General features: G+C 39.8%; 2 protein-coding genes across 2 annotated transcripts; one reads left to right on the top strand and one right to left on the bottom strand.

The window, feature by feature from the left end:
- Positions 1-146: 146 nt before the first annotated feature.
- Positions 147-2046, bottom strand: cdca5 (cell division cycle associated 5). The gene has a single exon (XM_078267533.1). It carries the CDS (start codon positions 1752-1754, stop codon positions 963-965), a length of 792 nt encoding a protein of 263 aa, XP_078123659.1. The 5' UTR covers positions 1755-2046; the 3' UTR covers positions 147-962.
- Positions 2047-2128: 82 nt separating this feature from the next.
- Positions 2129-13634, top strand: psmb2 (proteasome 20S subunit beta 2). The gene is made up of 6 exons (XM_078267535.1): positions 2129-2346; positions 3108-3230; positions 3668-3738; positions 11889-12051; positions 12566-12615; positions 13413-13634. The coding sequence occupies exons 1-6, from the start codon at positions 2256-2258 to the stop codon at positions 13512-13514; spliced, it is 600 nt and encodes a 199-aa protein (XP_078123661.1). The 5' UTR covers positions 2129-2255; the 3' UTR covers positions 13515-13634.
- Positions 13635-14437: the final 803 nt, after the last annotated feature.

Raw genomic sequence — 14437 nt, 5'->3', positions numbered from 1 at the left:
CTGCAAATTTGTTTTGTGGTTTTATTATTGATGTTACTAAAACTATCACTGAAAATACAACAAAATCTCAAAATGGTTTGGCTTAATAAAAGGATTTCTGTGAAAAAGACAATATGACTAAGAAGAACCAATAAGTACTTAGTCAATTCTGGAGATTTGGTTGAATATTTATTTACATTTACAGGAAGCATTAGCAAAAATTAAAATGGATTTTCTTTTATGTTTAAGAAAAGAGAGCATAAAGTGTACAGTCTAAAAGCAACATTGGTGCTGTCTACAGTCTTATTCTGACCTTGTATACCAATTATATTTGGATGTAGAACATCATTAAAGCGTAGTATCCTGGTTACAGACCTTTGAACTGCTGCCCACAGTTGTTGTTTTTCAGTGATTCAAATATTATGAAGAAATACAAAATCCCAATTCAGTCTATTCAGTTTCTCTCCTGATAGAAAATTGTCCCTTTCTAGCTCTCAGATCCTACCCTGAAAAAAAATGTCTTAAGTTTACAATCTACAGCTTCCACGTGTGATTACAATCCATATTAAACTGTCTGTCTATGTATCATGTGCATAACCAGTTTGGGAATACAAATTAAAACAGTCAAAGCCTATTTAAAAACAAACTTACAAAATGCTGTTTTTTTTTCTCTTCCAAAAAAAGCTGTATGTTTCAATAATAACCAATACAACCATGCACAAAGAACATGCTTTAGGTTTTACTTGTCTACAGGTCATCTTGGCCACATGATGATTTAAACAACACAGGAACAACCGAACATATGAAACTCCAAAAGAAATTCTGAATTTACAATAGAGCAGGAAATATACAAAAAAGTGAATATTTTGAGTATGAGGCACACAGAGGAGTGTTGTCCTCCCAGAGTCAGTGTTTTCCCAGCATGTCAGAGACAAAACATGCTGTAATAGATTTCTTCAGTCTGTCAGTCACATTATTTAAAGTTACTCCACGATCAACTCAAAGTCCTCTGCCTCCTCAAACTCTGCGTTCATCTGGGCAGCCAGTGCGTCCAGCTCTGTGGTTCCTATCTGCTGGACCTTCTTCCTCCTCCTCCTTTTCTCCTTCACCAAGGCCACTCCAGGGATGTTTTGGTCCGGTTTGGCTAAAGTTGAACCACAATCATCCGCCTCAAGCAAAGACGTGAATGAGTTCAAACCAGACAAGGGTCCAGAAACCTCCAGACCTGTCTTGGGTCGCTCGAATCTCCGGACCACCTCGGGGGTCAGCTTCTCAAAGCCGAACATGGTCTCCCGGGAGTCGGGGCTGTTGAAGGACTTCTCACTGAGCCGGCTGTAGGAGCGGCGTACTTTTTGGGACCAGACCGCGTCCTCTGGATCCACTGCCGGCTGTTGGGGATGAGAAGGGGGCGGCGGTGAGGAGGGGAGGATCGGTGAGAGAATAGCGGCCTTCTGCTTTTTCTTGGCCGTGGAGGAGCTCCTACGGTCTGTGACAGGATCAAGGGTGGATACATTCGGCTTCTTTTTTTGGCTGCTTTCCGACGACGACCGTCTCGCTGTGTTCTCCTTGTTGTGCTCCAACGGTGCAACTGTTTTTCTGGGTGCTATTTTTCTCACCGTGATGGAACGTTTAACAGCGACGGAGGCCAGCGCCATGTTGTTGCCAGTTTTAACGTTAGCCTGAGGAGGAGAACTCAACCGCGGTGACCGTCTTCTCTGCCAGCCGTTAGGGTTATTAGGTTCCACCATTATGTTTTGAAGCGTCCCTTCGTTCATACTGACCCCTTTCCTGGTGAAATAACCGATTATCGTTAGATTTACTTTACAATTGGTAGAGTTGTATCGCCACACGAGTGACACAACAACAGCAGCAGCAGCAGTCCGCTCAAATTGCCCGCCCGGCGAAGTTTTCTTCTTCTTTGAGGCGGTTGGCAATCTATTTGGGCATTACCGCCACCAACTGGTATGGAGTGTGAAGACAAATAATAATAATACTGACAAAAAATAAATACATATCTAAACTCTTATATTCTCAATCATATTAATTTGTCTAGGATAACACTTCCTATTCTTGTAGTTCTTTTCTAATAATAAATAAATATGCTGTGGCATGCCTGCCCGAGTCGCGTGGAAAGGACGAAAAACTGTTTTCCGGTGACGACAACAGTCTGCGCCACCTATCTCAAACTTTTGCTGTGTAATCTGTCCAGCCGAGGTTAAGAGACGTCTGCTATCTCAGTGTTATAGGCATATTTCAGCTCATACCTGTTATACAGAATGGAATATTTAATCGGGATACAGGGACCTGATTTTGTCCTCGTCGCCGCTGATAATGTTGCAGCCAGCAGCATTATTCAGATGAAACACGGTATGACAACGCTTTAGCTTAGCGTTAGCCATTCAGCCAGTTGATTTTAGCTAGCTAAACCTGCTAACGGTTTTCACCTTGTTCACACTAAACCAACTTGTGCTACTGATAAGTAATCCTTGAAGCCTTTTAATCGTACAGTATATTGATGTGTAATGTGTAACTTCCCCTATTATCACAATGTGGCCACATATTCTGAATGTAACTTTAGCTGGCAATGCTAAACGTATGTTAGCTAACGTTACGAAAAGTTGAAGTCGCGAATAAATCTTTCCCATTCTGTTTTTGCAGTTTAGATAATTTGTTTTGATAAGTCTAACCGACATACATGTTTATGTAATCATATACATGTAGTACTGCACTGAGTAGAATCGATTTTACGTTTTATAAAGTCGAACTAAAGTTAACAAAAGCTGCCCAAGCAGGCTTTTGACAACGAAAGTGAAAGAGACTAACGTTACCGTGACGCTGCTCACTCTGGCACCTTCATTTTTAGTCTAACGTTAGTAGATTCAGTATTTTGGCATAGATTACTTGTAGCAGATGTAGTAGGTGGGGTTTTTGGATGCAGGGAGAGCCCTTATGTGTATGTTCTTGTTGATGCTACTATGTGTTGTTAAATTGTTTAATTCATTATTAGTTCTGTTTAAATGTTTCTTAACTTTCATGTTTTGCCTGAGGAGCCCCCTGAAATGAGATGGTGCATCTCAAGAGGTTTATTCTGTAATTCAATTCAAGAAATTCTGTTCTTTGCTTTTCAGACTATGACAAGATGTTCAAACTAAGTGAGAAGATTTTGCTGCTGTGTGTTGGAGAAGCGGGAGACACAGCACAGTTTGCAGAGTACATCCAGAAGAATGTTCAGCTCTACAAAATGAGGAACGGTAAGGACCTTTTTAAGATTCCTTCTCCATGGATGTTCCCAGTTTAACTACAAAATGTCTACTCATTGACAATAATGTTATATTGGAAGGCAAACTGTATTTTCTGAAGAAGCACTCACCTAAAACTATGGCTCGGTATCGCTCAAAAACCTTCAGTACTGAGTTCCTGAACGATACTTTTTTCTATACCAATTTTATAAAATCTATTTTGTAACGAAAGTCAGCCAATCACAAGCATTATTAGGTCCTGGTACAAGCATGCTGCATGCTTATTGGTTTACTGACGCTGATGAGATTTACTCCTTAGGTATTGAATGGCGGGGCATTTTCCGATCCTCGATAATATAGAAGCAGTTTGGTCGGTGCCTAAAAGTATTGAAGTTTCGGTACCCAGCCCTACCTAAAAGTTTGTGTCTGATGCCTCCTTGTTTTTTTAGGTTATGAACTCAGTCCATCAGCAGCAGCAAACTTCACACGAAAGAATCTTGCAGACTACCTTCGAAGCAGGGTAACTATCAGGATACACACAAAATACTAATCCTTTTACAACACAATCAACACATCCTACGACAGAATTTAAATGTCATACTTATCAACATTCAGTTGCCTGTTAAATCATTTGAGCTCTAAGCTGTCTTTGTAGATTTATCAAGAGAAATATCCTAGAGTGTGCGTACAGTGAAAACTTCATAGTTGACACACCATAGCTGCTTGTGATACAGTTATATAGAGTTGGAACATAACAGCTCAAACTGAGCAGACAATTCAGATCAGTGTCCTGTCTCTAGACCCTAGCATCCAGCTTGCAGTTAGTTGTTCATGTTAACACAAACTGTTGAGATTTAGCTGTCTTGGTTTGTGTGAGGTTCGTAATTACACTGATATGATCCGTATTAAGCTTTTTTTTGTGTTATGTATTTATTTTAGCTTGCATTACTTGACACATCTATGAGAAATTCCAGTTTTTTTATTTGTGTTAGTTTGGCATGGTTGTTTGAAATCATTTGTTCCTGTGTGCACTGGTCTCAACCTAATGTGATTGTCTTTTAGTCTCAGCCTGTTAAACAGCCATCATTTCCCATAAAGCAGTGGTAGTATCATTTATGTTGTGAGAATTGTGTTCTCATGCCCTGGGAAGATGTTGTCTGTTTTACTGAAGTGTTGGATGAGATATATATATATATATAGTAATTGTTTTAGTTGAGTAACACAATTTCTTGTTTGAAACTCATATCTGCACACTATAACATAAAGAGATGATGTCTTTTTGTGGGTCAACTTTATAAAGTTTGGTCCACTTTGGGCCCTCACAGCAGATAGCCAATACAATTCTAGCATTGTTTCTCTGATTGAGAAAATCAGCTCTTTGTTTACAGTCAGTAGATATGCACATATTTATTTAACAAGAGAATCTCCACGACTGAACAGACTTTTTAACAGAACATATAAATAATCAGTTGCCCAGAATTCCCACTAGCCAAAAAAGGGTTTTCAAGATAGAGGGACACTAATCTTAAAAAAATACCTGGCAGGTGATCGTATGAACCATCTGTCTATCACATACACAATTGTTGTTTTTAACAAACAGTCGCGGCCGCCACACACCTACACCTAAACCTAAACCTAAACCACGCTCGTAACTGGCAGTAGCTCCTCACCAGACGCTGATTGGTTCGGTTAGCCTGTTGTTCAGACACAAACACATTACATGAAGCCTGACTGGGTGGATTTTCGTTTGATATTTGATCCCGCTGCCGTGCAAGGTAAGAGGGAAAGATCACTTATGATTAAACATGTAAACGTAGCCATATTTAATTGAAGTTAACTTTTATACAGCTACTTTGCCAAAACAAACTAAAGGCAACCAGCAAAGTAATGTAACACGCGGTTTTACTGTCATCGTATGCAATTTCTTTTACTATAATGTCAGATATGATGTGTAAAACTTTAAAATTGTCTTTGAAAGTAAGACCACTTACACATTTGTATTCACAGAAAACAACCTGAACGGCCTTGTTTGTGGTTTCACCACAAATGTAAATTCAACTTGCACCATATGCTGCATTTTGTGATGCCATGTATTCTCTGACATGCTCAATTTCTTTAATGCTTCTACTGCACTTTTTCTTCCTTTTTTACCTGTGTGCATAAACACAGCTTTTTAAACCCACTGCAAAGAACACCTGTATCTTTGTATATTTCCCCAGTTAACAAAACAGTAGCTAATGAATCCCCTGTACCAGTGGTCACCCTCTGAATTAAGCATATTCATTGTGGAGTAATGAGTGAACAGACCTATAAATATTTTAATTTCTATTTTAACTTAATTACATTCCTCTGTTAGCATTTGCAATCTCATTTAGGCGTAGGGAACGAATGATAGAATCACAAATTAATTCCCATAAGTTAAAGTAATACTCACTTCAAATGGCAGGGCTGGTAACCATATGTGCTAGGTTTACTCATCCATATCAAACGTGTTCTAATTTCTGCTTGAAATTATTAATTTTTTTGGCTAAAACAGGAAATTAAAAACACCTGAACACAATAGAGGAACCAATTGCTTGCTACCCTTGCTCGTCTTGAAGACGTGACACTGCTGTGATGTAGTGCTACTCCGAAGTTCAAGTGGGAATTAAGTCTCACTTGCAATTACTCTGTTTGTGTCATTATCAGCTTGAGACATCGAAGCTGAACCAGTAGATGCATTTTTGACAGTCAGGTACATTTGTCAGCTTGTTGTGAGCGGTGACGGAGGTTTCTCCCTTAGAGACCTCATGACAACACCTGAGCCTGCATCACCGTCTCCCACCTCAACTGTGCAGTTGCTCTGCGTACATTACAACACTTCAATACCAAAATGTGAGCAATCAAAACTGTCAAAAAAAACACGTGAAGGTTCAGAATCTTTCCTCATTACTTACACAAGCTCGGCTTTCAAACCAGGCAAGTTAACCAGCTAATTTATCTGACTGCATGTTTGTGTGTCGGCTTGTTTATTTATGCTGAACAGGTCTTGAAAAGTGCTGTGCTTTTGAAATAATTGTGTCCTTAAGGCCTTGCGGAGACCTGAGAGCCCCGCAGAAGCAAAATACACTCTTATACCAGGCAGTGCAGTGGAAGGCACACATCAAGAAGTAGATTTAAGTGCATTTATACTACATATTAAAAAAAGCATGGAGGCTCACTGAATAGGTATTTTATCTGTTACAGGAAGACTGTACTTACTCGACACTTTAATGTTAATAGGTGCAGTTATAAAGGTCAGTGGAGTTTCAGTTACACCCCCAATCGCAAGACTGAGTATTAAGCATATTCATTATGTACCAATCATTACGTATCAGTTTGGTGACTTAGTTTAGGGATCAATGTTTTTCTTTTTCTTTTAACAAAGTCAAGTCAATTTTATTTACTGTATTGCCTAAACTCCTCCAAGGTCTTTATAAGCAACACACAAAACCCTTGATGCTTAGAGGACCCCCTCCAACAAACCTTTAACTTGAACAAAGTATGCCAAACAAGTCAATAAGTAAACGCATCTAAGAATCTAACCAACTTTTAAAACTTTGCACTTTTTGATAATCTATTTTTAAACCGTAACAAGGTTTGATACCCACCCCTAGTAACACACGTCTTGCAGACTTTTTGCCCTTGCCATCCCCAAATCTGAGCATCTACAGAATAAGTGCATACCATGTGTGCTTTCAAAAACATTAGGATACATATTCGTAGGGCTGCAGCTATCAATTATTTTTCCATTATCAATCAATTTGACAATAATGTTTTTCCATTTATCAATTGTTTGGTTTATAAAATGATGAAAAGGGGCTATCCTAATTCACCACAACCCAAGATGACGTTCAAAGATATTCAATTTGTCACATAGGACTGGAAAAGCAGCAAATACTCCCATTTGCTTAGAAATCCACTATCAAAATAGTTGCTGGTTAATTTTCTGTTGATTGACTAATCAAATGATTAACAACTTGTTTCAGGTCGACATATTTTACATTAGTTTTACCTTCTAGTACATAGTTCGTGTTCGTGTGCACCATGGCATATGTGGTTTTGGATGTAACGCACTCTGCTCAGGCAGGTCAGCTCTGCTTCTTGTATCCGTGCGTTGTATCTCTTGCACTAATTTGTTAAGAGTAGTGCTGCTGTTGCCTGTCACAATAGCAGAAGGGTGAAAATAATTACAAAAAACAATTAGTGTGACAGAGAAGGCAATGTGGGACACATTGAACAGGGGATAGGGGTAGAGCAGCAGGAGGAGGAGGTGTGGGGGTCCCCGGGGGAAACAACCAGGCCCAGTAGACAACACTCCACAGACTGGAGTGTGAGAATAAGTAGGAGTCAACATACACACAGATACAATATGCATGCACACAGGAGGGACCTATAGGTTCAGGATGGTTTTTATTCTGTCAAGGTTGTACATGTTGTGAAGGATAACATTTATATTCATGTCTTGCTGCGAGTGTATCGTTATCATTATTTTTGTGCCTCACGGTTATGAATTTGGTTTTATGAGTGCAGGATTTACTAATGCTGCGTTCTCAGGAGTGCTCAGAAACTGAAGCAATAGCAGTTTCTCCTCTGCATCCCACACCTTCCTCCAGCTATGCTCTTCTCACATTCATCAACCTCCAGAGTACATGGACATTTGCAAATTATGTTGTATAAACAAGGTTTTTTTTTATGGTGTTTCCCCCCAAGAGCATCTTGAGTACGTAGAATATGTAATGTATGTTGTCCATTTGAATGTGAAACAGGGAAACGGTCTTTAACAAAAATGCAGGGGATCGGATCTGATGTGTTTTTGTGTCCTGTTTGGGTCTGTTTGAAGAAGTATCTTAAACCATTTAGTGCAATTATCACAACTTTAATTTATGGTTTCTTATTTTCATCATCGATCAATCTACGTTATAATTTACATGAATAGATTAATCGTTTGGTCTTCAAAGTGGCAAAAAAAATAGTAAAAAACATAATGCCCATCAGAATTTCACAGAACCCAATGTAAATTCTTTAAAGTTCTTGTTTGTTCAACCAACAACCCCAAACCCTAAAGATATCCAATTAACTGTATCAATGAACTAATGATTTTTTTTTTTTTGACAAATTGGCTTTAAAAAAATGTCTAAAACGATTAATAACTTAATAAATCGGAATTGTTTGAAATTAATTTTCTGTCAATCGAATCGACTAATCGTTTCAGCTCTACACGACTTGCAAAATAATCCTCATTCTACGAAATGTTAAGAACAAAAATGTATTTTACTGAACTTTCTACATCTATCAGCTGTCACTTTAAGGAAAATTATAATGAAAACTAAATTCCACAAAATGATTAAAGATAACAATTGTGAAGTTGTTAAGATCCGCAACTTTTAAAAACGAAACATTTCCAACAACATGCATCATGTACAGCATAGATTAAGCCCATTTGTTGGCTAAAATTAAATTTATTGTAGATGTAGGTAGATGAAAACTACGCCTGTAGTCCAAGACTACTACGCCCAATTCTTGTCTGGGGAACTGGCTGCATATGTTGGAATTTATTTTAATTAATCTGATTAAATCATTGCAGATTAAAGTTTGGCCCAGACAGAAAGGAAAGATAATGATCTGCTTTTGTATATAAATTTTTTCCCTTACCATCCTTGAATCATCTTCTGAACCCCTCCCCCCCCCCAAATTCCCACTGGCACATCCAGACCCTTAGGTTAAAAACCACTGGCTGATAAATTAATCGGTGGTATATTGTTAATTCTGATGGCCTTATTCCTGCAGGATAAATGAGATGAGTCCTTTAGTCTGAAAGATGTCATACCCCAGTGGCTGCAGACCTCCGGGAGGTGTAGTTAGCTAAAGTCAGCAGAGCATGTCGGCGCAGAGTAAGAGAAACCCTGTTCACATACAACTATGTGCTTACCAGCCTGCCGTCCAGAAAAACAACTCCGCTAACCTCTGGAGTCCTGCATTCACTCAAGCTTTAGAGAGGAGACAAAGAAAAAGCGGTAAGCATAATCACCTGAGGCCTCAACTCTGCTGCATGCATATCAGTAATGATACACATGAAATTCACAACAGAGCAAAACAACAACTGCAAAGTTTTAGGGGCATAGAAACGCTGCCTCTGCGCTGCCTCTGTTTGTTTTAGCTTCCTGTCTGATGTACTGTAATATTGGCAAATAATTGCCTACTGAAGATAAATCCAGATTGATATTGAATTGACAGGTGTTGTAGGCTGAGACCTGAGGTTAAATAGATACAGCAAAACACGGGGGAGGCAGATGGTTTATAAATATCACATTTGATTTATTTTTTTCCCAGGGAGATTATGTAGAAGCCTTAATGCCTTGCAGTCATTAGTTTGTGTATATATGTGGATGCAGTATGCTGAAGAAGTAACATTTTTGTCAATCTGTAAAGTTTTAGCAGGTTATTTTTAGATTTTGTCTTTAAGGCCACAGCAACAGTTAGCCTCTGTGCGGTGGTTATCTACAGCTGGCCCCATATGGGTTTGTAAAATATTTTGTAGTACGGGCACACAATGGGTACAAATAATTACTGGTGCCATATTGCACACGGCTCCCCTGCTCCTGCACAGATGAACAATTAATACAGCAGATTGAGGAGAAATGCCAATAAAGAGAACATGCCCTGGGGCAGGGTGCAAAAATAGGGGGGTGGGAAGAAGGAAAGAAGGGAGGTAGTGCTGGAACGTGGAAGAGTAGAGTTGGGGATGAGTTTGTGATGATCTTTAGAGGCCTGACCTTAATTTGTGTCACAACTAAAGCTGTTTTGGCTCTGAATCCTACACTGCAGATGTCTTAAAGGAATAGAGCCACATTTTTGGCGCTTATTTGTTTTCTTGCTGAGAGTTAAATGAGAGGATTGATACAACTCAACTTATGTCTATACACTACTGTATATATGAAGCTCCGCCTGAACCCGCTTAGCACAAAGAATGGGAAGGGGGGGGTAACAAAACCCACCTACTAGCACCTTTTTTAAAGCTCAGTAATTACACTACAGCAACAAGAATGCAACATTAATGTATCTTTTTAGAATGTCAAACTATTCCTTCAAAACCAGGTGCAGCGGGTTTGTGTCTGCTAAAGGCGATGGTAGAAACGCACAGGTGAAGCTTTTGTTTCGTGGAAAAACGGTGGCCCTGTTTGGCTGAGAGCAAGAGTCGCAGTGGGGGGGATAAAACATATGTGTATTGTTTGCATGTGAACGTGGGTGTGAGTTCAGGTGGCTGGGCTAACAAGGTGCCTGGTTCCCTCCGAGGTGACATGGGAAGGTTATTTTGATGCCAAGACCATATTATTGTAACCAGCGAGACAGGTGTCTGGTGGATGGGGGGGGTGATGCCACTGGGGCGTTTGCAGGCTCACGGAGGAGTTAAAACACACACACACCCTCTAAGATATTCATCCTAAGATTCACGCCTGTTTTGTGCATTCTCACAAACACTCTTTCAGGTGTGTGTGTGTGTGTGTGTGTGTGTGTGTGTGTGTGTGTGTGTGTGTGTGTGTGTTCGTGTTCCACAGGGAGCTTAATGATCATCATTGCCCTTGTGGCAAACACAGCGATAACACACAAGTCACATAAGCAGGTTGGCTCAAAGATGAATTGAAATGAGAGGGCCGATGTGCAGATCACAACTCGCCTGGCGTCGTCTGATTCATATTTGCTTCACTGCACGAACCGATAATGCAATGTTATATTTTTCTTGTTGCAGTTGAACCCAAAACTCTGCACTGCTTCTACCTCCGTCAAGAATTTAGGCCAAAACTTGTTTTGAAATCCCCAAAAATTGTCTCGCTTTAAAAGGGATTTTTAAAATGAGGAACAGTAGCTTGCAACAACGAAGAGAGAAAATTAGTGTTTCGGAGGAAGAGAAGGGAGAAGAGGCTGGAAGCGTAAAAGATGTAATTTAAAAAGAGAAGAAGGGGGGGGGAAGGGCAAGAGAAACGACTTTAGAAGTTTTTAATGAGCCCTGGCGCTACTCCAGGGCACAGGGTGAAGGCGGCAGAGAGGGGAGGCGGGAGGGTTGTAAAGAAGGAATGAAGAGGGAGGTAGGGAGCGATGGAGGGAGCAATAGGGGTGCTGACTCCCAGCAGATGTCGTACTGCCTGCCCGTGACACTCTGATTCCCCCTCCTCACACACAAAACACACTCACCTCCTCTGTCCTGTCGCCCTTTCACCTCTCATCGCCCTCCACGCTCCAGCTACACCTCCCCGTTCTCTCTCGCTGTCTCTGCTGTTTATGCTGCGTTAATGTATGCATCACTCCATGTCTCTGCCAAGCTGAAAAGTCATTAATTAAATAATAATTGCAATTGGTTGAGAAAGAAAAGTTGCACTTTTCAAGCGGTAAGATGTCTTGCTCCAGTGACCTGGTTGATAAAACTATTTGGAAGCACAATTAAGTGAGATAAGATTAGAGAGGACATTATACAACTGTTCATGTTGAACAACATTCACAAAGAAAACCTCTCAACCATGCAAACAGTTATAATGTCCTCTTTGCTTCTGGAATAGCTTTATAGGAACACAGAATTCAATAAGTGTGCATCCCTGGCTCACACCTTGTAAAAACCCTTCTTATAGATGTGACTAATATTCCTCCTCTCTCCAGACTCCATATCATGTGAACCTGTTGCTGGCTGGCTACGATGAAACAGACGGGCCCGGTCTCTACTACATGGACTACCTGTCGTCCCTGGCCAAGGCCCCCTTCGCTGCCCATGGCTACGGAGCCTACCTCACTCTCTCCATTCTTGACCGGCACTACAGACCAGGTCAGTGCAGAGAAATGCCTCATGCATGTTTGTTTTTCTGTTTATTGTTCCTGCAAGACTGAATAGACGAGAGAGAAATAAAGAATATGATGCGAGTCTGTAGAGCGTTCAAAGGGTTCTAGAGTTGATTCACACTTTGGTCACAGAACAGACTCATGTCACTGTAAGGGTTCTTGTTAAATTAAATGCTTTCACCTCATGCAAATGACTTGTGTAGGAACAAGACAACAATGTATGTTAATCCCATGGCGGTCTGTAGTACAAATATCCCTGATAAATCTGACAAACTGGCATCAAATGTTTTTAGCAATTAATTAACTTGTCTTGTTATTCTTCCTCACATGGCATGTTCTCCCTTTTTTCCCCAATACCACACTGCAACATCCACTTAATTTCTGTGTTAATAAAAGCAGTCTTTCCTCGTTTTAATCAAATTTATGTCTTCGTCATTCCTATTTTCTCCCATTTCAGCATTCTCATTTTCTTCTGTTTTTTTTGTTTGTTTTTGTTCTAGATCTGACCCGAGATGAGGCAGTGGATCTACTGAAGAAGTGCGTTGAGGAAGTGAGTTCAAGAAGTTTTACTCATTTTGTTTTTTACAATTATGAATAAGAATAATAAGCATCTTGTTTAATAATTTTTTTGTTGTTGTTGTTGCTCAGCAGTGTTCTCTCAGGAACTTACAGTTCACTCTAATTTGGCTCACATGGATTTACTCTTATTACTGTGAATTCACATTAAAAGCGAGCATCCATTCGATCGACACTGACCTTCGTTCAGCTGCAAAGAGCCGAGACGACAGCTGCCGGCCAAACTGTCTTCACCATGCTAAACTGTACTAAACAAAAAGTTTTCACGTAGGCTCCACGGGAAGAATTCTGAATTGTTTTATTTGATTCGCAGATTTTCATGGGAATCTGTAGGAATGTCGTTTTACAGAGAAACCAGCGAGCTCATAGCTACACTGCGAGCCTTGATCAATCGTTAAAGATACCGTTAATAAGTTCACAACATACAGTATAAACAGAGGGAGATTTATGTGATATTATTTTTTTTAACTGTTTGTGGAGATTATGCTTCACTAAGCACGCCAGAGGAAAACAAATAGACTTGCGGGGGGTCCTCTCGGAGTCATTGTGGATTGATGCATTGAATAAAATTGTATTTGTTTCGAGAGTCGGGCAAGTGACGTGCGTCAAAAACACTTTCCATGTGGCTCGGCCTTTAGCCTTAATAGTCAGTATTGCGCTTTTGTAATCCCTCTGCATCTCTTTTCTTTTTCTGCTTTACTTGTTTCTACATCCATTCTGCTCATTTGTGCCTTTATCTTAATATTTTTTGTCTTATTCTCCCTCCTCCAGCTGAACAAGCGCTTCATCATGAACCTTCCCTCCTTTACTGTCCGTTTGATTGACAAGGAGGGCATCCATGACCTGGAGAAGATCACCTCCGGCGCCAAGTGACCGCTCACTGCTTAACTACCAACCCTCACGCCCTTGTTTCTTTCCTGTTTTTTTTTTTTGTACCGCTGACCTCCTTGCTCTTTCTGTTCCAATAAAAAGTGACACACAGTTGAGATACAAGCTCTTTGTCCCTGTGGTGCTTTCTCATTGCTCTCTAGTCTACTCATCTGCACATAGAAAGAGAACAGCCTTCTGGCTGTGTACTTTTGCACTTGTACTCAGTGAGTGTGCATGTGGGTAATGTACACTTCCTCATGCTTGTACACGTGTAATAAAACATGCATGCACATAATGGTGTTACTTAAAAACAGGAAAACTAGTTTTCTCATAGTTTCGTTCCCTGAATGACCAAACTAGATAGAAATATTGGTTATATATGTATTAGTAGTCCAAAAATCATGTTTAATTTAAATGGTGTTTAAGAACTCTTGTATTTATTATTGTATATTACTTTTTAAGCAATAAGAAGCAGAAGAAGCCATACTTTATTGATCTTTCTATGGGAAATTCAGTTCACAAATACAGCTCCCAAGCTGTGATTTACAAATGTACTTCAGTATAAGAGTGAATAGATGCTAGCTACTGTATGTTCAAAACAACATTTTCTCACTTTTTAAACATGGAACCTTGAAGTTAATAACAGCAATGTATCCATGTAGTCAATTTAAATATCTCAAAATATAGCCTGTAAAAATTACCACAGAGTTGTAACATCACTCTTTGACGACAGTGTAAGTAAATGAATAAACAACCTGCACAAAGCTGGCTTCAAATGCAGAACTAATGAATCGTTGCCTAGCAGACAAATCCAGGTTAGTTACAGGGAAAATACTGTGTGTGTGTGTGTGTGTGTGTGTATATATATATATATATATATACACACACACACACACACACTAGATCTTTTTAAGTACTGAATGTGT

The sequence above is a fragment of the Sander vitreus genome, chromosome 14 (assembly GCF_031162955.1).
Source record: "Sander vitreus isolate 19-12246 chromosome 14, sanVit1, whole genome shotgun sequence".
Taxonomy (NCBI): Eukaryota; Metazoa; Chordata; class Actinopteri; order Perciformes; family Percidae; genus Sander; species Sander vitreus.
Note: the sequence above shows the minus strand (reverse complement) of the source record. Positions and strands in the feature narration are given on the sequence as shown.